The sequence below is a fragment of the Sceloporus undulatus genome, chromosome 6 (genome assembly GCF_019175285.1).
Source record: "Sceloporus undulatus isolate JIND9_A2432 ecotype Alabama chromosome 6, SceUnd_v1.1, whole genome shotgun sequence".
In the NCBI taxonomy this organism is placed as follows: Eukaryota; Metazoa; Chordata; class Lepidosauria; order Squamata; family Phrynosomatidae; genus Sceloporus; species Sceloporus undulatus.
The window spans coordinates 120,377,418-120,398,148 of NC_056527.1; the positions used below are offsets into that span (position 1 = coordinate 120,377,418).

The 20,731-nt window shown below is 53.3% G+C and overlaps 3 protein-coding genes across 4 annotated transcripts in view; 1 reads left to right on the forward strand and 2 right to left on the reverse strand.

Moving 5' to 3' along the window:
* Positions 1–6,792, forward strand: part of TMEM150A (transmembrane protein 150A) — a 7,404-nt gene extending 612 nt beyond the window's left edge. Inside the window, exons 2-8 of one of the 2 annotated variants that reach the window (XM_042475882.1) lie at positions 1,563–1,827; positions 2,753–2,800; positions 2,918–3,004; positions 3,368–3,435; positions 4,022–4,149; positions 4,686–4,966; positions 5,503–5,761. In XM_042475882.1, the coding sequence (XP_042331816.1) occupies positions 1,763–1,827; positions 2,753–2,800; positions 2,918–3,004; positions 3,368–3,435; positions 4,022–4,149; positions 4,686–4,966; positions 5,503–5,611 (786 nt within the window). In that variant the 5' untranslated portion in view covers positions 1,563–1,762 and the 3' untranslated portion in view covers positions 5,612–5,761. Of the gene's footprint in view, positions 1–1,562; positions 1,828–2,752; positions 2,801–2,917; positions 3,005–3,367; positions 3,436–4,021; positions 4,150–4,685; positions 4,967–5,502 lie in introns of both variants that reach the window. The other variant, XM_042475881.1, reaches the window with a different exon arrangement.
* A 379-nt stretch (positions 6,793–7,171) lies between these two features.
* On the reverse strand, positions 7,172–9,171 carry RNF181 (ring finger protein 181). Its single transcript, XM_042475883.1, has 5 exons — positions 9,014–9,171; positions 8,128–8,261; positions 7,787–7,902; positions 7,611–7,685; positions 7,172–7,452 (listed from the first exon to the last, which is right to left on the reverse strand). Exons 1-5 carry the CDS (start codon positions 9,127–9,129, stop codon positions 7,393–7,395), a joined length of 501 nt encoding a protein of 166 aa, XP_042331817.1. The 5' UTR covers positions 9,130–9,171; the 3' UTR covers positions 7,172–7,392.
* A 1,986-nt stretch (positions 9,172–11,157) lies between these two features.
* On the reverse strand, positions 11,158–20,645 carry LOC121933180 (vasodilator-stimulated phosphoprotein-like). Its single transcript, XM_042472546.1, has 4 exons — positions 19,638–20,645; positions 19,315–19,587; positions 14,791–14,928; positions 11,158–13,827 (listed from the first exon to the last, which is right to left on the reverse strand). Exons 1-4 carry the CDS (start codon positions 19,854–19,856, stop codon positions 13,642–13,644), a joined length of 816 nt encoding a protein of 271 aa, XP_042328480.1. The 5' UTR covers positions 19,857–20,645; the 3' UTR covers positions 11,158–13,641.
* Between the last annotated feature and the right edge of the window lie 86 nt (positions 20,646–20,731).

Sequence of the window (20,731 nt, forward strand, 5' to 3'; positions counted from 1 at the left end):
AAAGCCCTAAGGCGCGTCTGTCCAGGGGCTTCCTTGGCCGTTTTCCATGGCCTTCTCCAGAGGCTGAGAGGAGGCGGCCCAGTGAGTCTGGATGGCTGAGTGAGGATTCGAACCCTGGTCTCCAGAGCCCTAGTCCAGCCCAAACCTAGACTAGACTAGTTGGCCAAGCAAGTGCCTTTGGTCCTCCTGGAAATTGAACCAGGGCTTGAAATGGGAAGCCGTCTTCTGGCAGTTGTCCATTCACACTGGACAGAAATGTCTTTGCTTCAGGCCGTCCCAAGCCCATTTGAATGAGCAAAGGCAGCAGAAGGTGGCTCTTCCTGGCAGTCCATGGCCGTTATCAGAGGAGCCTTGGAGCCCGACTGGACTGGCCCCAGTTTAGCTCCAGAGATGAGGCCTTGCAGACTTTGCACAAGTGTAAAAAGCATCACCAAGGGAAGGGACCAGCGTTTTCTTAAGAGGGGTCCTGGGGCAGACGTGAGGAGCCCTTGTTGCGGAAGGTCCAAGGAGGCGTTTGCCTCCCAGATGGTGCCCCAGGAGGCTGGGGTTTGCTCTGGCTAATCTCTTTGCATTCCAGCTGGACTGGTTTCAGGTGCCAAAAACAAGTTTGCTGGAGATGCTGCTGGTGGCATTTCGTTCTCCTTGGTCTTGGTCTGCAGCCAGCCTCCCTGGGCCTCATCCGCTAAGTGTGGCTTCAGGGAGACGCGGAGGAGGAGGACTGTTTTTGAGGCCAGGGGCTTGCTTGATTTATCCGACTGCCTCCAGCCTGTTTGTCAGTTGGCAATCACTTGCCCTTTCATATCCTTGGAGTGGAAGGTCCTGCGGGGACCCCAGAGGGGTCAGGATGAGGGGCATCTTTGACCATAATGTGCAGGGAGAGAGGCGAGGAGACACTGTCAGCAAAGGGCAGACATTTTGGGAAGGGTGTGCCAGGGGACCGTGTCCTCCTATGACCCAGGAGAGCTTCTGCTCTCATCAGGCGGCCAAAAAGCCTTGGCTGGGAAAAGCAGGAGGCCGGTCGGTGAGCGATCAGTTGATCTCCTTTCAGCCGGAGTCTCAGGACCTGGCAAAAGGGCTGCAGCAGAAGGCATGAGAGATGCCCGTGCCTCGGATGTGGGTGCACTGGGCTTTTGGGAGGGCAGGCTGACCTCACACACTCCCTGGCGTCCAAGTGTGGAGGAGCAGGACTCGGAGCCTCTTGGCCTTGCCAAAAATCTTAGCATCCCTGCCTCCAGTTCCCGGGAAAACAAGCCGTGGGCGAGAATGTTTTGCTTTCTCCTGCTTGGTGAAACTTTCCGTGTTCCTTGAATCCCTGGAATCAAGGGTAAATGAAGGAGAGAATAGGGAGGGTGGTTGACGGGAGGCCGGGGCACAGGAGAGTATTAAGGTGCAGCTGATTTGTGCCTTGCTTTGGGCAGTAGGGCCTGCCTGAGCCAGAAAGAAGCCAGGGCAAGGCAGCCTCAGTCCATTTAGTATCCAAAACTGACCCTCCCTGCGCTTGCCAACCTGGGCTCCGCCAAGGCCTGACCAACTGACCCCTGTCTCTGCCTCTTTTCTTCCAGGAGCTGCCTGTGGATGGTTCCCGGGGGAGGCCTTGGCTCATAGCTAGCACCCCCTCCTTCCCTCCCTCCCTTCTTCCTTCCCTCCCTTCTTCCTTCCTTCCTTCCCTCCCTCCTTCCCTTCCACCCCTCTTCTCCCCTCCCTCCTTCTCTCTCTCTCTGCCCCTCTCCCCCACACAGATGTTGTGGACCTCCACTCACTAATGACAGCGTGGATCATCCTCCCCATTAGCCTCTCTGCTTTCTCAATCACTGGGATATGGATTGTGTAAGAGCTGCCTTCCTTTTCCCTTTGGGTCTGGGGTGGGCACCAGGGCTTAGCCTTGAAATCAAAACCAAGGCAGGGGCTCTTCTCGAGGTCTGAGGCATTGCTGTAAAACAGTACCAGGACCTACTGACTGGGCAAGGGCACTACTCAGCAAATCTGAGCCCTGACTGTTAATTCACATCCTTGACATATATCACCAAAGGCTCTTGGGGATTTGAGGTTTTGTGCCAGGACAGTGTGACTGACACTTGGAAGGCACACACAATTGTCCTTCATACTGGACCAGGCTTATGTTTGGTCAGAGCCCAACTGGAGCCCTCTATCCAGTTCTGGGCAATAGAGTTTTAAGAAGGATAACAACAACCTGGAGCATGTCTTCCCAAGGAGAGTGACCAAGATGGTCAAAGGTCAGGAAGCCGAGCCCTTGTGAGAAACAATTGAGAGAGCCAAACCTGTTTAGCCTGGGGAAGAGTGAGAGGGGATACAACACACCCATCTGCAAATATCTGAAGGGCTGCAGTCATGAGAAAGAGAGAAGAAGTTTGTTTTCTTCAGTGGCTGGGGATGGGATTGGCTTGGGGCATTTGGATTACTGTATTGCATTGTATGTGGAGCTGCCTTTGAAGTGTGTTAATGAACACTCTGGCAATTGTTGTGCAATGGGATTTGGCCCAAGAGACATTCCTGGTGGAGACTGCCCCATGTCTGACTGTTAAAAGCAGATTGAAGCCGCTTGTTTGCTTTGGTTTGTGAAGAACAAATAGGGTGCACTTAATCTTTGGGAATCTGGCAGCAAGGAGAATAAGGTAGTACCTTTGGAATCATGCTGATTCCAAAGGTCTTGTGTGTTTTGTCTTGATGGGCCAGTCCTGTTTTTCCCCATTTTTAATGTGCTCTGTTTGTTGTCTCTCCCTGTGCCTGACAGGTATGCCATGGCGGTGATGAACCACCACGTCTGCCCCGTTGAGAACTGGTGAGTCCTTCTGCAAAGGTGCAGGATAAGTCCTGCTGGGCTGGCTTTGGGTCTTGCGTTTTTCCTCTCCCAGAAGCACCTGGTTGTTCCTTGGCACATCTATCCAAACTGTTGCAGGTCCTACAATGAGTCCTGTTCTGCTGAATCTGCCAAGCATGGCTACCCCAAAAGCTGCTGCACCCTGGAAGACGTCCCTTTGATCAGGTGAGCTGGGAAAGATGATCTGGAGTAACTTCACCTGAGCATTTGCAAAGACAATTTAGGCATCCAAAGCAAATAGGAAGTAGGCCAAGTGACCAAGAGAAACCAAAAACTGCAAATAGAAGAGTTCTTGGTGTGAAAAATTTTCTGTGTCTCAATCTAAGCAATGCTTGAATTTTGGGGACTGAAGGGATCTTTCCTTTGGTGGGAACAGAATTCTTATAGGGGCAGTTCCATCATTTTGCTTTTCCTGCCCCTAGCTACACATGTGCATAAAGACACCAGTGCAAGTGACTTATTTGGCAGGGCTGCCTGCTTGCCGGCCACTTTCAGCCTTGCTCCCTCTCTTTCCCCTTTCTCTTACAGCAAGTGTGGAACTTATCCTCCTGAAAGCTGCCTCTTCAGCCTTATTGGGAACATTGGAGCTTTCATGGGTAAGTCTTGCTTCACCGTCTCCCCAAATGTATTACCTGCTTGCCAGGCTGAGGAACTGGATGCCCCCTCCTATGCCTTCCAGTCCTGTGCCTGCCCTAACTGGTTGTCTGGTTGTCTTTCCTGAGGCGTAACCTTTCTCAGTCCCAAGAGAGCAAGATTTTTTCCAGTGTGGTTATTTCTCTGGCCTTCAAGAAGAGGACAGGAAACCCTGCAGGGAAGGGACATCCTCCTGCCAATGGATATTCCAAGTTGACCGGCCAAGTTGAAGGGAGGGGGAAGACTCTGGGGAAATCTGGGTGGCTGCTCCGGAAGGGGCCTCCTGACAGCTAACAAAAATGCCTTCCTGGAATCATCCCTGGCAGCTAGAAGCCTCTATTTTGAAGGCCAGGGTTCAGGACTCCGTTAAAGTTCAGAGTACAACCCAGAAGATCCCTCATTCCTGTGACCTAGAAGCCATCAGCCACCAGTGGCAGAGGCCTGAGCCATGGTTTGGGACAGAATCCCAGTGTTCCCATGTATTTTGCCTCACCCCCACCCCACTATGCTTTAACCCCTTCCAAGAGTATCTCTTGTTCCCATCCACAGTGGTGATGATCTGTTTCCTGCGCTACGGACAGCTGATCGAGCAGAGCCACAGTTCCTGGGTGAACACAACGGCACTGATCACCGGCTGTACCAACGCTGCTGGCCTGGTTATGGTGGGCAATTTCCAGGTTGGCTGAGACGTTGACATGGGTGGAGGTCAAAGCTGCCTCTAGTGGCGGCTGGGAAGACTGGGATGCCATTTGAGGAATGCCGCAGTCACATTCCTTGACCCTCCTGTTCCTTGTGTGAATTGGGGTTGGTACTGATCTGAGGGCAAGGAAGTGGAAGCAGACACCAGTCTCAGGTGTATTGTGGGCCAGCTGTCTTGGAGGTGGCAGTGGGATGGATGTGGCATTGCTGGAAAGCTAGCCTTCCAGAAAAACAGTGTAGATTTAGGATTCTATTGAGGATGGCACCAGAAGGGACCAGAGATTTAAGGGCAGGACAAAAGTCCTCCAGCTCCCAGGGTAGGAAGGCAGTACCCCATACTAATGCAGGGTCTCAGTGAGTGTGTGAAGAACAGACCCATATTGTACCCGTGGATACATGTGAGGCTGGGACAGAGATGAGGTCATTTGCCTTGGTCAGCCCAAGACATTTTGGTCCCTGAGGCACACCAACTGCTGGGATGGAAAGGTTTCTTTGACTCTATTTTTTGGCTTAGAAATGGAACAAGGAAGAGGAGCCTTCTTTGGCTGGGAAGAAGAGGGCTGGGCTCCCATCGACAGAAGACATCGATTCCTCCATACATGTCTTTCTGCCTCCAGGTGGACTATGCCAAATCTCTTCACTACATTGGCGCCGGGGTTGCCTTCCCGGCCGGCCTGCTTTTTGTCTGCCTCCAGTGCGTCCTCTCCTACCACATTGCCGCCTCTGCCCTGGACTTCTGGATGGCACACCTACGTGTCTTCCTCACCACCGTGGCCTTAATTTCCCTCGTCCTCAGTATCCTTTCTCTGGTTGCCTCCTTGTTGTGGAAGCGGGTGGGGAGGCAGATGGAGGAGGACCCCATGGTCCAAGACCCCACCTGGGAGTATTTTCACTCGTTTTTGTTGTTTGTGCTAGAGCATGTTGGAGTGCAACTCCCAACACCCCCCTACCAGCAACAGCAGCTGGAGGCTTGATGTCACTGAGGCAGTGAACCTACTCCAGGGTTTGGACCAAACTTGAATGCCACAGTGCTGAACCTGCTTTGGTGATAAGATTCAGCACCTGGAAATCCAGCTTAAAGCCTGGGACAAATTTGCTGCCCTACTGACATGGGGGCCGCCACTGCTGTCTAGCCAGCATAGCCCCCAGTCAAGCAGGCCACAACTCTCCCATCCCTGCTTTACTCCCTCCCAGGACCTGGAGGCTTTCTTGGCCATATCTGCCAGCACCTGGGCTATGTGAGCTTGGGACAGGGACCCTGGTCCGCCCCCTGGTCCACTTCCCCAAAAGGGGCTCAGAGTCTGCCTTTCCTTGACCCCTGGCCCTCTCAGGTGGCATCTTCTTCATTCACGAGAGCTTCCTCCTCCAGCACCTGGCAGCCATCTGCGAGTGGGTCTTCGTCATAGACATCCTGGTCTTCTATGGCACGTTCACCTATGAGTTTGGGGCCGTCTCCACGGACACCATGGTGGCCGCCCTGCAGCACTCCAACGGCCGGGGCTGCAAGTCCCCCGGCAGCAGCAGCACCTCCACCCACCTCAACTGCAACCCTGAGAGCATCGCCATGATTTGAGGGGCGCGCCGGCCAACTGTCCCCCTCGCCTCCCTTTGCAGCTTCCAGCAGGCTGCCTTTTTTGTGTTCCCCCAATGGGGGAAGAGGAGCACCTTTCTCCCCTCCAGTAATTTTAATCATGTACCAAATGGGGTGTTCTGCTGCCAACGCTTAATTCTTATCTTCCTGCCAACAAATTCCCACTTAAGTGGGAGACAGCGGCCATAATCAGGTTTGGGCTCCTCACATGTAAGCTCCCCTTCTGAAGTGGTTGGATGTTTCTATCCAGTGCACAATGTCATATTTGGCTCCAAATCATGGAAACGGAGCAGTGTATGTGTGTGTGGTGCCATTGTGCACTTGGCTGCACATGTGTTGCACAGTTTTGCCATCCAAGGTATAGGTTGTGGAGCACAAAGCTGCACATTCACCCCAATGTAGGATTTCTGTTGTTGCCTCTGATTCCCCCAAAGCCAGGCGGGAAGCTATTCCAGGATGGAGCAGAAACGCTCCACCTGTGTCATGGCAGCTGCCCAGCCTGTCTGTGCAATAGACCAGGCCCTCCAGCCACCTTTCCATGGGCCAGTGTGCCAGTGACAAAGGGAGACTCTGTCAGTTCCCACAGTACCCATCGCAGCTGCCCTTGGAACAGGATTGCCTCTCACTGCCAGCAACGCTTTCCTCTCAGCCAACCTTCAGGAGTGGCAGCAGCAAATAGGGACAAAGGAACAGCAGGTGGGTTAAGTTTTAAAATTGTAAAACAATTTGGTCCCATGTTTAACAGGATGCTTCAGAATGGAGAGATGCCTCAAAATGGAACCCCCCCCCCTGGACAATTATTTCCCTCCTGCCCATCTCTGCCCCACACAGGCACACACCGCCACCTTAATATGCCCCCCTCCCTGCCCCCACAGGGAACCAGGTTGGGTGCCAGGGAGGAGAGCGCCTCTTGCCCTTGGCCCGCAAATATCCAAGCTGGTTTGTTTGGGTGAGATGTTTTGGTATTTTTTAGAACTTTTTTTATATATCTCTCTCTATATAAAATGTGTATAAAAAGAGTTGTATCGGAGCAAGTGTGCCTCCGTGTCTTTCTTTGAGGGTGAAGCAATGGCAGCCAGGATGCGGCCCTCCATATACCTCCCAGCATTCCTAACCACTGGCTGTTGTCGGCTAGGAGGGCTGAGGGGAACTGCAGTCCAGCAACACCCAGAGGGCTGCACTTTGGCCACCTGCAAGAGATGCAGTTTCTGTTCTCAACTGATTTTCACATTGGGGGGATTTGGCAGTTTGAAGAGGGTTTCCTTGCCCTGGGCCAAGAAATTGGAGGGTGCTGTGGACCATGTGCAGGTTTCCCCACCCCTGTCCTGGATGGTGGTGAACCAGCTGGCTGCATCCAAACTGAGGACTGCTCCAGCAACAAACAGGCCTAATGTCACACTGAGCCAGGATCCCAGGTTAATAAACTGGAGAATATTTATTTCATCACCAGCTCTTGGTGGAGCAGGGCAAAGGAGGGACGCCATGCCTCTTGGTCCTCCCTGGGGCATCCTGGCCCCAGGCAATCATGGAAAGGCTGCAGCGGAGGGTGCCCCTGGGCCAGAGGAAGGCAGCAGGCAGGGATCCAGCAGCTGAGAGAAAGGGAAAGGAGGGCGGAGAGGGAGCCGCCTCGTCACGTGTACATGGCACCATGGAGGTACTCCAGCCGGTGGGCCTGCTGTTGCTTCCGCAACTGGAAAGTCCAAGGAAAGGGAATTAGTTGACAGTGATTTCTCTGGCCTTCTGTATGGCAGAAGCAGTCCCTGACTTAAGTGCCAGAGTATGCTGCCCAAAAGGGAGGGTGCTTCCTGACCACAAAGTTATCTACTCCTGGCACTGGCATTCACTCACCTTGTCCTTCTTGTACTCTTCGTATTCCTCGTCGTCTGTGGGCAGCTCATGGCGGCAGAGCGGGCAAGAATTTGTCTGGGTGAAGAGGGAAACGAGAGTCCAGCCTCTGTGTGAGGAGCAAAGTCCACTTTCCCTCCCGGCCCCAAGGGTCCCCTCCTGGCCCCCCATCTCCTCACCTTCCCAAGCCAGGGCAGGAGGCAGCCTGAGTGGAAGAGGTGCTGGCAGGGCATCTTCCGGACCGTCTCCTCCTCCTCAAACTCCAGCAGGCAGACTGGGCACTTTGGGCTTTTGTCTGGGAAGCAAAGGAAGGATCATAGAATTACAGAGTTGGAAGAGACTGCAAGAAGGGCCCTGATCCAGTCCAAACCCATTCTGCCATGCAGGAACTCTCAATCAAAGCATCCCAGATGACAGATGGCCATCCTGCCTCTGCTGAGAGGCCTCCAAAGATGGAGAACTGCATCCCACTCTCTAGGACCAACACAAACACACACATCCCAATGCAAAGGCACAGCACCTGCTTGCGAAGGGGTGACCCGCACCGAAGGGAGGGCGTCCACGGCCTTTTTGGCGGCAGGAGGGGGCAGCCGGTGCTCCCAGTCTCCGCTCTCCAGGGAGCCCAGGTCGATCTCCAGGCCGTTGAAGAGGGACCTGCAATGAAAACGGCCCTTCTCTGCTGTTTGTTTTTCCCCTGGGATTGGAAAAGGCCCTCCTTTTTCACTGCAATGCCCAGAAGTCACAGTTTTGGGGCAGAGAGGCAGGAACTGCCATGAGAAACCCATGTTGTGGTTGTAGTTTGTGTATAGTTCTTGTATAGTAGCTTTTAGTCGTATGTGTCTGTGTATATATGGATATTTATGTATGACTAAAAGCTACCATATGTATGTATGTATGTATATATATACACACACACAGATATACACACACAACATATATTTACGCACAACTAATACAAACGGAGTTTGTGTGTGGTAGCTTTTATTTATTTATTTATTTATTTATGGCATTTATACCCTGCCCTTCAGCCCTAATGGCTGTCATATAGATATATATATATATGGAGAGAGAGAGAGAGTGACTAAAACACAACTCATGCACAACGTATACAAACAGTTTATGTGTGTGTGCATATATATAGTAGCTTTTAATCAAAGGTATCACATATATGCATATACACATATGGATATTGATATGTATGACTAAAGCTACCGTATATCTGTGTGTGTGTTGCACATAGTTGTACACACACAGCTTATACACAACTATCGCAAACAGAGTTTATGTATATACACCCCAACCGTGTCTGCCTTTGTCGTGGCGTTGTGTCTGGTGTCAGCCGAAGCCCCCAAGAGGAGCCTCCAGAGGCGGAGGCAGTCTACCTTCAGGGAGGCCTCCCTCCGTACCTGGCGAGCTGCATGAGCTGCTGGTGGCGGAGCTGCACCGAAGGGGGCCCCGAGGAAGAGGAGGAGGAGGAGGAACCGCCGGGGTCGCAGTCGTGCTCCTCGAAGTACGAAGCCATCCTCCTCTTCCTCTTCTTCCTCCTCCTCTGCCACCCGGAAGCGGAAGCCGGCTCTGCCCTGCTCGGCGCTCATTGGCCGGGAGCATCACAGGGAGGAGCCAATCAGGGCGCGGCGGCGGTGGCAGAGCAAAAAGGGGCGGAGTTTACTGTGAAGAGATTGCCCTGCATACAGTACATATCAATTGCCTTGCAACCTCCTCACGGTAAACTCCGCCCCTTTCCCCGCCCCTTCCTGCTCTGCCGCCGCCGCCGCCGCGCCCTGATTGGCTCCTCCGTCCCGATGATCCTTTCCCCGGAGGAGGAGGAGGAGGAGGAAGGGGCTGAGAGAGTGTGGCTCTCCCCGGACTCTGCTCCCGACGCTCTGAGGGGCTTCTGGGCCACTTCCCTCCCTCCCTTCCCTCTTCAGGGGTCTCCCACCCAAGTCACAACCGGGGCTGGCCCTGCTGAGCTCCCAAGGACAGAGGAGAGCGTTGGGCCTCTTAGGCAATGGCCTCTGCCACAGTTCCTTCCTCTGAAATGGGGCCTGGCATTGCCAGTTGGTCTCCCATCCAGGGACTGACCAAGGCTGGCCCTGCTGAGCTCCCAAGGACAGAGGGGACCGGGTGCCTTGAGGCTCTTTAGGGACGCCTCTAGGAGTCCCCCCTTGACTTATGGGGGTCTCACTGGGCTTCTTAGGAAATGGATGCTTTCACAGTTCCTTCCTATGAAAGGGGTCCTATGGGGCCTGGCATTCCCTGTTGGTCTCCCACCCAAGTCCTAACCAGGGCTGGCCCTGTTGAGCACCCAAGAGCAGACTCTCTGCCCCGAAATCAGCCCTGTTTTCTCGAGGGGCTCTTTGGAAGTCCCAGCTCAAACCCAGGCCAGACTCACCTTCCCTGAGTTGAATTCTGTTGTAATGCCTATGTTTTCAATTGGACTTGTGTCTAAGTCTGTGAGCCACTTTGTGTCCCAATTGTGGGGGAAAGCAGTGTAATAAGTGATAATGATAAGAGCCAGACCTCTCTCAGTTGAATCCAGACAAAACGGAGGTACTTACGGTAGGGGCCCCCAAACCAGGGATTGGGCTGCAAGCTCCAGTCCTAGAGGGACTCACGCTCCTCTCAAAGGACTGTGTTCGCAGTCTGGAGGTGCTTCAGATGAGGAATCAGGTGAACGCGACGGTCAGGAGTGCCTGTTATCAGCTTCGGCTGATACGCCAGCTGCGCCCTTTCCTGGAACAGGGTGACCTCGAAACTGTAGTACATGCGCTGGAAACCCCAAGACTTGATTTTTGCAATGCGCTCTACATGGGGCTACCCTTGTGCCTAGTCCAGAAACTCCAGTTGGTACAGAACATGGCAGCCGGGTTGGTCACAGGAACAGCAAGGAGTGACCATAGAATACCAATACTGAAGTCACTCCACTGGCTGCCTATCAGTTTCTGAGCACAGTACAAGGTGCTGGTTATCACCTTTAAAGCCCTACATGGCTTGGGCCCAACCGCCTGCTTCCATATAATCTGCCCCGTACCCTCAGTGGGAGGAATTTATTACAGCCCTTAAAGACCAGGCTGATGGCGACCACCCAGAGGACATTCTCTGCAGCTGCTCCCAATTTATGGAATGGCCGCCAGACGAGATCCGTCAAATGACCAACCTAGAGAGCGTTAAAAAGGCCATTAAGATGGATCTCTTCCAGCAAGCCTTCCCGGAATAAATGCTCGGCCACAAATAAGACTCCCGTCCAGTGATCTCTTAGTCGGTTTTAATATGTAGTTTTAATCTTACATTGTTTAATCTTGTTTTAAGGGGGGCATGATGTATATATGGCTGTATTTTAACCTGTCGTACGCCGCTTTGATTGCCTGGCAAAAAGCGGGATAGAAATAAACATTGTATTTATTATTATTTATTTATTACTGACCCTTGAAATGACCCCTCTCCTCCAAGAGGACTTTCATCGCCATCCCTGATGCTCTCGCCCTGAAGTCCCACACAAAGACACACAAACACAGTCGGTGTAGTAATCCAGACACAAAGCCACTCGTTGTTACAAAAGAATTCACCTTTTTACTGCTTTGCTCTTGAAAAGAACCAAACAATGCCAAATGGCGATGCCACACTTTTTGACCACAGGATCCACAACTTTTAAGGGTGCGGCAGACTTAACACAATCCCACAAACAGAGAGAGACACGCAAAGCCTTAGGACAGCCATCGTCCCCAATGCCTCCTCCTCCCAAAAAATAAAGAGGCCCTTTTCAAAGCAATTATGCAAGTTAATATTTGCATAACTGACCCGGAGGTTAATTGCAGGGAGAGATGGAAGAGTCTGGACGCAAGCGACACAAAGGGACGCTGCAGCCATGTGCGGCTGTGGGTTGGCTCCGTCCACGTTGGCAAGAGTTTTCGGCTGACCGCTCGGTGCCCCTTTGTTCCTTGTTGTCTTGTTGCAGTCCTTGCTTTGTGGGTTGCAACAACCTCACAACAATCCTTTTCACAGGTTGTGTTCAATCTGGGCAAAGGCTCACTTCTTGGGCTGCATCTGCACTGCAGAATTAATGCAGTTTGACACCACTTTATCCTGGGATTCACAAAACTACCAATCCCAGGATAAAGTGGTATCAAACTGCATTAGCCACCTCTCTGAGAGAGCTCTGGTATCACAAGAAACTACAAATCCCAGGATTCCATTAGCATGGAGCCATGAAAGTCAAAGTGGTGTCAAAGTGCATTAATTCTGCAGTGTGGCAGCAAAAGGCTGCTAAAGGCACAGCGGTTTGAGAGATCAAAACGGAGACAAAACTATTACCTGTGATCGCCTACATAGGACTAAAAACAGGATGAAAAGTAATAATTGACCCATGGCAATGCTAGGATATCTGGCCATTTGAAAGAACAAAAGCTGGCCAGCATGGAACAAACTACAATTGTTTGTCCAAGATCACAGTCCTACGCGGTACATTTTACTGAGCTAAACAGAGATGAAGTAGAGTCAGTGCTCCATATCCACAGATCCAACCATCCATGGTTTGCAAATATTCAAAAATAGATATAAATTCTACAAAGCAACACTTGACTTTGCCATTTTATATAAGGCACACCATTTTACTGCCCCATTGTATATAATGGGACTTGAGCATCCACAGATTTTGGTATCCATGGAAGGTCTTGGATCTAAACCCCAGCGGATGCCGAGGGCCCAGCGCACACAGCTGCAGCCGACATGGAGGCTAAAGGAAGACAGGGCTCAAACTAGGACCTCTTGGAGAGATCACGATTTTCACAGTTCAAAAAGCCCAGAAACTGGGCAGAAAGTGCAGGGCGGCTTCTATGGGGAGCATGGAGGGTGTGAGTCAATGGGTGGCATCCCACGGAGGAGAAGCCGCATGGCAGGCTCTGCGGAGACATCTCCTCCTTTGCAAACCCACAGCTTTGGATGAACCCAGTGCTGCTTCTCCAGATCTTCAGATGCACTGCTTCTTGTGTAGAGGGAAGACTGATGGCAACAGCCATGTTTCCAAATGTGGGGATATTACTCTACTGACCCTGGTGCTTCTTCCTTTAAAAAGAAGCAAACAGAGCCTTGAAATGGCAGCAGAGGAGTGCTTAGCAGAACCTATGGGGAAGTCTATTAAGATGATGGTTTTGGGGGTCCTCCTCTTCTGGGCCGACTAAACAGAGGCTGGAGGGCTGTCCGTTGGGGTCACTGCATCCTCTGTGCCCCACACTGCAAAGCCTCTGCTGAGGAAGGGGATGGACTGCTTGGCCTCTGGAGCCCCTTGCAACAATACAATTCTGCAAAAACTGGCTGAGAGACGGCTGGTGCAAGAAAACCTAAAGGGCACCCACCTCCCAAAAGGCAATGTGAGAGGCAAGCCAGGGGAAAGCTCTTTTGAACAAACCCCCTTGAAGTAAGGGCACTCCTATGCCCCACTTTCTCCTCCTTGGCCACCTTCCATGTTGCCTCCCCACCGTTCCCAGCGGAAGTGGCTCCTTCTTCTTTTTTCGCACCAGGGTTAAAAAAAGGCACAGCATTCAGACCATGACAAATTCCAGGAAGGTTGCAGGAAAGGATTGGCCTCTCCTCCCACAGACTTCTCCCCGGGGAGAAAAGAGGGGGAAGGCAGGTGGCTGGTGAGTTGAGAGATCCAAGCCCCATGGGATCCTCATTGTGGGTCTTAGCATGGAAGCAACACAACCTCCCCTCCACACACACACAGACACACAGCCCAGAGGCATGGAGGCAGGAACGCAAGGGCTGGCTGTCATCCCTTGCAAAGGTGGGGCACAGCTCACGGTGGAAGAAGAGGTCTTTCATCTACGCAGGGGACACTTTATCTGAGCCGGTTGGGGGTTGGCTTGGCACCTTCTCCTCCTTAGGGCTGCTTCCCTGCAACAAGTGGGCCAGGTGCTCCAGGAAGCTGCCAAGTCCTGCTGAAGCCCAAAATAGCACCCAGAAGGCCTCTGGCCAAAAAGGCAGGGGACGCAGCGGTAGCAGTGGAGAATATCATATGGTTGCCCGGAGTGGGTCCTCAGTTGCCACCGTCCGGAGCGGCCGGAGCGCTGGAGGACCCCGGGAGGGTGAGGGAAAGGACGATGGCCAGGATGATGATGAGGAGGGCCAGCGCCACCACTCCGCCCAGGATGAGCTTGAACTTCATGTTCTCCCAGCGTTTCTTCTGGGCCAAGGTCTTGGTCGTCTTGCTGAAGGCGACGCTCTAGGAGGAAACACAGCCAAGAGGAGGCTTAAGAGCAGGAATGGAGGCTAAGCAGTGTATCCTGTGACTATTCCGGAAAAATCGTGTAATTATGCAAAACGATTTCACACAACGTCCTGCAAAACCCACCATTAAAGTGGTTACAAAGAAGCATTAACACACTTCTTTTTACTTTTGGGATTTCAGCGACAATGCATTTCCACTATCACTTTATTTGCGGAATTGCGTGTGATAATAATTCATGCAATTACTCACCATTTCCCCTTTATATGTGTGATGCTGTAAATGCGCTTTAATCACTCTTATGCCAAAATCAGCCCCCGTGAGATAAACCCCTAAGTAAAAAAAGGCCCACGCTTCCATAGGGCGCTGTGTATTCCCCCCCCCCCCAAGTGAGGAGGAAGGGCTGCAGCTGTTGAGCTTCCTTCAGCAAAGATGCGCCGGCAGGCATTGCTCCCAGACTTTAAATGCTGGAAGGGCAACTGTGAGGCAGAGGGCCAAGATTTCTGAGGATGGAGGCTCTGCAGGTGCAGACCCATGGAAAACCCCTAAAAGAGTGATTTGGGAAATTGCATCTCCCCTGCAGACCGGAGTCATGTTGAATGGGAGGCCACTGGGGTTTCCATGATCACTTTCATTCTCATCCAGAGACAGAAAAGTTGGTAAAAATGATTAATGCATTTAGTTAATCACTGATAAGCTAAGATATTTTAAACCGCATTTATCTTAGGAGAGGAATTAACTTATTATTTCTGCTTAAATGTAAGTTTACAGCCTGCATGAACACCATTTATTTGGAAATCTCCATTTGTCACCCTTCCCTGAAAGAGATGTGATTACAAGCGACGCAGGGGCCATGGCGATTCTCCACTTGGCTGCACCAACAAGTGGCTGGTGCCACCAAGTGCCTTCCTTGGCTGCCTGGGGAGCACCTGGACCATGGCATCCCTGCATCCTTCCTACCTGGTTCCGGAGTTCGTCGGCCCGTTCATCCAACTCGGTCAGCTTGCCCTCCCGTTCCAGGACCTTGCTGTAGTTCTCCAACATGATCCCGGTCACCTCCTCGGCCTCCTTCTGGCACTGCTGCAGCCGGTTTTCCCCCTTGGGAAAGAGAGAGAGGGAGAAAGCCGGTGGTCAGCAGAGAGACGATGGGGGAATTTGGGTCCCTTGGGAACGAAACGCGGCAGCAGAGACCTGTCTCTGCAGAAATGAGGGCAGAAGGAGGAGCTGGACTGGCCTGGCACCCCATTCTGCCCTTTCAGATGGCTCCATTCATCCCCCAGAGGACTAGGAGTCTCTCCCAGGCTGTGAACTAGGGCCTCTGGGGACAGAAACAATCAGCTATTATTTGAAGAGGGCAACAGGGTCCTGTTCTGCCCAGACAGACCATCTTCCAGCCAGGAACGAAATTAATTCTGCATGTTTGCAGCGCTGACGGGCCAACAACCAAAAAGAGGGGTTCCAGGGCATAAATGTAACACCAGAGCAGCTTTGCTGAAGGTGTACTGGGTTGCACCACTACACACACAGTTGCGCATCTTGCACCACATTGGCGTGTGCTTCTGTTACACAGTAGAGTACCAGCCTCAGTCACAGAGCATTCAGGGGACATGTGCAATGCTTTCAGAGGTGCTATTGCTTGTGCAACAGTTATTTGCACAACTAGAAGAGCCTTGCACAACATCAACTGACAGCGTGAGGGGCCTGGCCAGTGTTTCCATGTCACAAGGAGCGGTCAGTCCATTCCGGGGTTTAGTCCAAACTGTAAAGGAGCTACCCAAGGGGATGAACCCTGTCCTGCCAAATAGGTTCAGCAGCAGCATGAGAAGCTTAGACCAAAACCTAGTGATGGCTGGCAGTGGCACTTTGGAGACAGACGTCCCCAATTGGATTCTGTCCTCCTCCTGCAACCCATGGAAGCAAAGCACCAGCCCTCTCCTCTCCTCAGAGGATCCTCTCAAATAGCCAGGGTCACTTTTGCTTTAATCCAAAGTGACCAATGTGACAAGTAATGCAATGCCCTAAAATGAAGGAGAGGCAAGGAAAACAAGAGAAGCAACACTGGAACTGCTGTTGACTTGGGGTTTTTCCATGTGGACTGAAAAACCTGTTTGGTTCATCTTGAGAGGGAAAAGAGGACAGCACTACAGCCACTGGTTTCATTTGGACTTTTCATAATAATAATAATAATAATAATAATAATAATAATAATAATAATACAGAGCTTATAAGGGCGCATGAGGGGCCATGACTGAAAAACAGTGTGATGGAGGGGAGCACAAAGAAGGTGGGTTAAAATGGCTCCATGCAGAAGCAACGGAGGCGCCTTGGACCTTCCTGGCCTGAGTCTGCCTGGCCCCAGGAATAACTTTTCCAGGCAGGAAAGCAGGGACCAGGCCCTTGAGCTGTCAGCCGTAAGAGCCCTCTTTCCTGCAGCACAATCCGTGGGACAAGGTGCAGGGAGAGGAATCCAAGCCAAACCCCAGAAGGAAATGCCGGCTGGGGCCCTTGAGGCACATTCATCTTGGCAATGGCTTCATGCTGGGCTGGCAGCCAAAGACCTGGAGGCCTGATCCCCCATAAGCCAACTCCGGCCGACCCTGACCCAGCGCTGCATCAGGGACATGCTCCAAGGGAGTCCGGACGTTGGAAGCTGCCCCAAAGCCCCCACAATCCTGGGGCATGAAGATGCAAAGTTAATTTATGAAAGTCCCATTCCAAAAGTAATTTGTTCCAATTACTTGTTTTGTGCTTGAAAGGTGGCCTGTCGCTGTGACTTGTTGCAGGGTTGGAATCCATTCACCAGGAGCCCGTTCCTGAGAACGCACCTCACACAGATAGCTCACAAAGGCATGCAAGCACACTTTAAAGCGAGGAAGATGTTCCTTTTGTTGTGGGGTGAGATAGGATGGCCAGGTATGCTCTCCTCATTGCAGGACGCATTGGCCGTGGGCCCAAAGCCAGGTGGAGAGGAAGGCCATCGGAAGCCCGGCTCAAAGGCGCCAGGAAGGCAGCCATGGCTCAAGCGCTGGGCGTCCCGAGAGAAAGGGAGACTGACCAGGCGGCCAAGGCTTATTCCGGCCAGACAAGCTGCTATGGGTCACTTGAGTCTGAGCAGAGAAAGGCCCCTCCAAAGGGCAGCCATGGCTCAGCTTCAGCAACTCCTCTTTTCCCTCTCCAGCGCTGCTTTCGCTTTCTTGACAGGCACTTTGGGGAAAGCCATTTATAAATGTCAGCAATGAAACAAGATCTTGCCGAGAGCAGGATATGAAGCACTGGAACCACCGAAGGAAGCCCTGCGGCTGGGCAGAAGATCACTCCCACCTCACCAGTTTGTGACCAGTCTTCCATGCTGGGCAGCCAGATATTTTGCTGGGCAGTTGCTCTGGCATTTTGCTTTTTAAAGGATGTTCCTCCTTTTTTCATGCCCAAGTGCCAACCCAGGCCAGGAGAAGTGTGTGTGTGTGTGTGTGTTGTGTTAAACTGCGTTGGCAAGAGCAGCTCTCCCCCATTCCCTGCGCCTTAAGTTTATGGATCATTACAATGAGAGAACCCCAGAGCAAACGGAAATGCTTGCCCCCCAAATATCGCCATTTGGCAAATGAGAAGGAAAATCCGGAACCCCTCCTAAGACAGAAATACCAGTTATTTGCTGGGAAGGAAAAAGTGGAAGATGCCAAAGGTTTTAAAGCCTGGCAGATGTGTTTTCCTCCCCTACAAACACAGATATCGACTAGGAGGAGGAGTCCCTTTGGCACAGGAGCCCAGAAAGAGGCCCGCTGTCTCTTGGCGTTGTTGTTGTTGTTGCAGAGGAAACCCACATCCTTCCTCCAAAAGAAGGACGCTCCTGGAGGAGGCAGCCATTTGCATGACCTTTTCTATACTTCTCTGTCCTCTCCAAGTTTTCTGGATGGTTTTGCCCAGCAGAAGCAAAACGAAGCGCTCTGCCAAGGAAGCATGGCCCAAACCTGGCTAGACCAATCACTGCCAAAGTCAGCCTGGTCCATGCCGGAATGTTCTCAAGGAGCCAAGAGACCCATTGAAATCCTGGCTCTGGCTGGCTTTGGGGGAAAGAGAGCTTTCTCCCCCAAAGGCTCCTCCTTTGCTTCTCTGGCCTGACCTTCAGAGGCTGGGCCTTCTTTGCCTCTCTCTAGTCCTGGGGCTTTGGGTTTCTTCCCGGGGCCTCCTTGACTGACCCTGATCTGCGCCTGGAAAACAGACCAGGGCCTGGTCCTGAGAAGAAGGGAAGCGGAGAGAGGGGCTCCTTCTTGGGGCAGAGGGGCCTTTGGCTCAGATCATGAGGAGAAGAAGCCCCCGCAAGAGGGAGGCCAAGCCTCAGTCAGGGCCTCATCGGGGGCGGCTCTCTCTCCCTCTCTCCCTCCTTTTTCTCTAGAGCAGGGGTAGGCAACCTGTGGCCCGCGGGCCGGATGCGGCCCGGCAAGGCCTTGGGACCGGCCCCAGCCCGGTCCTACCGCCGATTGTAGCCGGGGCCTTTGGCCTCTCATGCGCAGCAGGGGCAAGGGGGGAAATTGGCTATAGACGCTTCAGAAACATGCATTTATATTAACATTTTTTTAAAAAATCAGCAATTTGTTTTGCATGTCCTCCACTTTTTAAAAAAAGTGTCCACCATTTGAAAATGTTGTCCTACATTTGTCCCGGTTTATTTATTTATTTAAATTTTTAAAAATTATTTAATTATTTATTTTTTGGCTTTGGCCCCCCAGTTGTCTGAGGGACAGCAACTCAGCCCCCGGCTCAAAAAGGTTGCCTACCCCTGCTCTAGAGCACCTTTTGGCTTTGGACTGGATCTTCCAGAGGCCGAGGAGGAGGAGGAGGGAGAACTGCCCTGAAATGAAGGGCATCAACAGGGACGTAGCTAGGATTTTAGGAAGGGGGGTGTCCAGACTAAGTGCCACCATTATCATGGGGCTTGAGTGCGGTGGCGCAGCAGCACACACCATTCATTTCTAATGGAAGGGGGGGGTCCGGCCCCCAGATCCCCCCCCCCCCCGTGGCTACATCCCCTGGATCAAGCAGGAAAGGCGTCCGGGGAAGAGAGGCTGCATTGAGCCTCACCGAGGAGAGGAAGGAGCTCCCTCAGATGCACCATCATCCTCCGAGGAGCTCGAAAGCGAGAAGGCTTGGCCTCTGGAAGGAGGAGGAGGAGGAGGAGGAGGAGGAGAAGGGCAGGAGGGAGAGTAGGAAGCTCTCTATTTGGGGGTCAGGAGGCTGAAGGGCAGAAGCCCCCCAGGATCCTCGAAGAAGAAGAAGGAGGAGGAGAAGGAGAAGAAAAGCCCCCCTTCAAGCCTTCGAAAGTGAAGCTGAGCCAAAGGGGGGAAGGCAGGAGGCCGGACGCTGCCCGGCTCCTGGCGGCGAAGGGACCCTTCCCAAGCCGCATGGCGCCCGGCAGACCCGGCCCTTCCCAAGCAGCAGCCCGGCCAGAGGGCAGGCGGCGGAGGCGGCGGCGGCTCCGGAGCCCCTTACCATGGCGGCGGCGGCGGCGGCAGCAGCAGCCGGGTCTCCCTCGGCGGGAGGCTCGCTCTGGGTCCGGCGGCAGCGGAGAAGGAGGCGGAGGGGGGGAGAGGCCCCTCCCCAGGAGGGAGGAAGGCAGGCAGGAGGAGAGCCTCCAGGGCCAGGCGCAGTCCGCCTCCGGGCTGCCAAGGGCGGCCCCGGAAAGCCCCCCAAGAGGCAGGCGGAGGGAGGGGGGCCAGCCGCCTTCCCTCTCGCCCTGAGGCCCAGGCCAGGAGGAGGAGGAGGAGGCTCTCCGCCGGAGCCCCAGTCCGAGGCAGGGCCGGCCGAAGCGGAGGCCCTCCTGCTGCAAGCCTCCCAGGGCCAGGGAGGCAGGGCTGCAGCCGCTGGGCCTCCTCCGAGCCCCACTCCCTCCCTCCCTCCCTCCTTCCTCCGGCAGCCGAGCCGAGTGGCGCTGAAGGCCGAGGGAAGCCGCGCGGAGCAAGCAGTCCTCCTCCTCCTCCTCGCTGGCCGCCTCTGGGCTCTCCTCCGACGGGGGGACTGCCTTGGCCTTCCATTCAACCCTGTCTGTCTTCAAGCAGAAGCACGGAAGGGTCGGTCAGAGCAGCCTTTGCCCAGAGAGAGAGCGAGAGAGGGCTAGAGATGCCTCTGTCTCCTCCTGACCTTCCCCCGAAACACTGCCAGCCCTGGGAAGGAAGCCCTGCGGGGCCTTGACTTCTGGGCCTGGCTGGGCTGCCAAAGGCGAGGCCATTCTTGGAAGGGAAGAAAGAAAGAAAGAAGCCTAGTCCCAAAGAGCCTTCCTTTGCCATCCAAGAGGGAGCCCCCAGCCCCAGCCCCAGACCCTGGGCAGGGCTTGCTCAGCAGGCCTTCCTTTCAAGCCAGGCCCTCCAAGGCCTGGGACTGGCTCCTTTGCCAAGGCACTAGCCTCGGAGAGTTTCTCATCCGCTGCCAGGATCCGAAATGCTGGGCCCCAGAAGGCTCTTGGCTGGGATCTCTGAATACCTGCATTTGCAAAGGCATACAGAGTGAGAGAGGCCTCGTGGAAGGAAGCTTTGGGGCCCAAGGCTCTCAACACAAAGCCTCCCACTTCACATCTAACACAAAGTCCCTCCATGCTTCAGATGCCGCTCAGACACAGAGAGAGCCTCAAGGGGATTGTAGACCATCTTGGCGAATATCGAACCCTGAGGAAGGAAAGGTGTCCAGATCAGCCCTGAACAACTCTGGGGTTTGGAATCCTTTGCCTTCCAGATCAGGGAGCCTCCGTTGCCCTTTGCAAGGAGAAGAAGACAAGGCCACAAAAGCCTTGCCAAAGAAGACTTCCAAAGCAATTACCAAACGCAGAGACGCCGCTGCTGCTGCTGCTGCTGCGCCTAAAAAGCTGTCCTAGGAAGCATTGCTCCTTGCGCCAACAGAACTGATTTCCATCAGG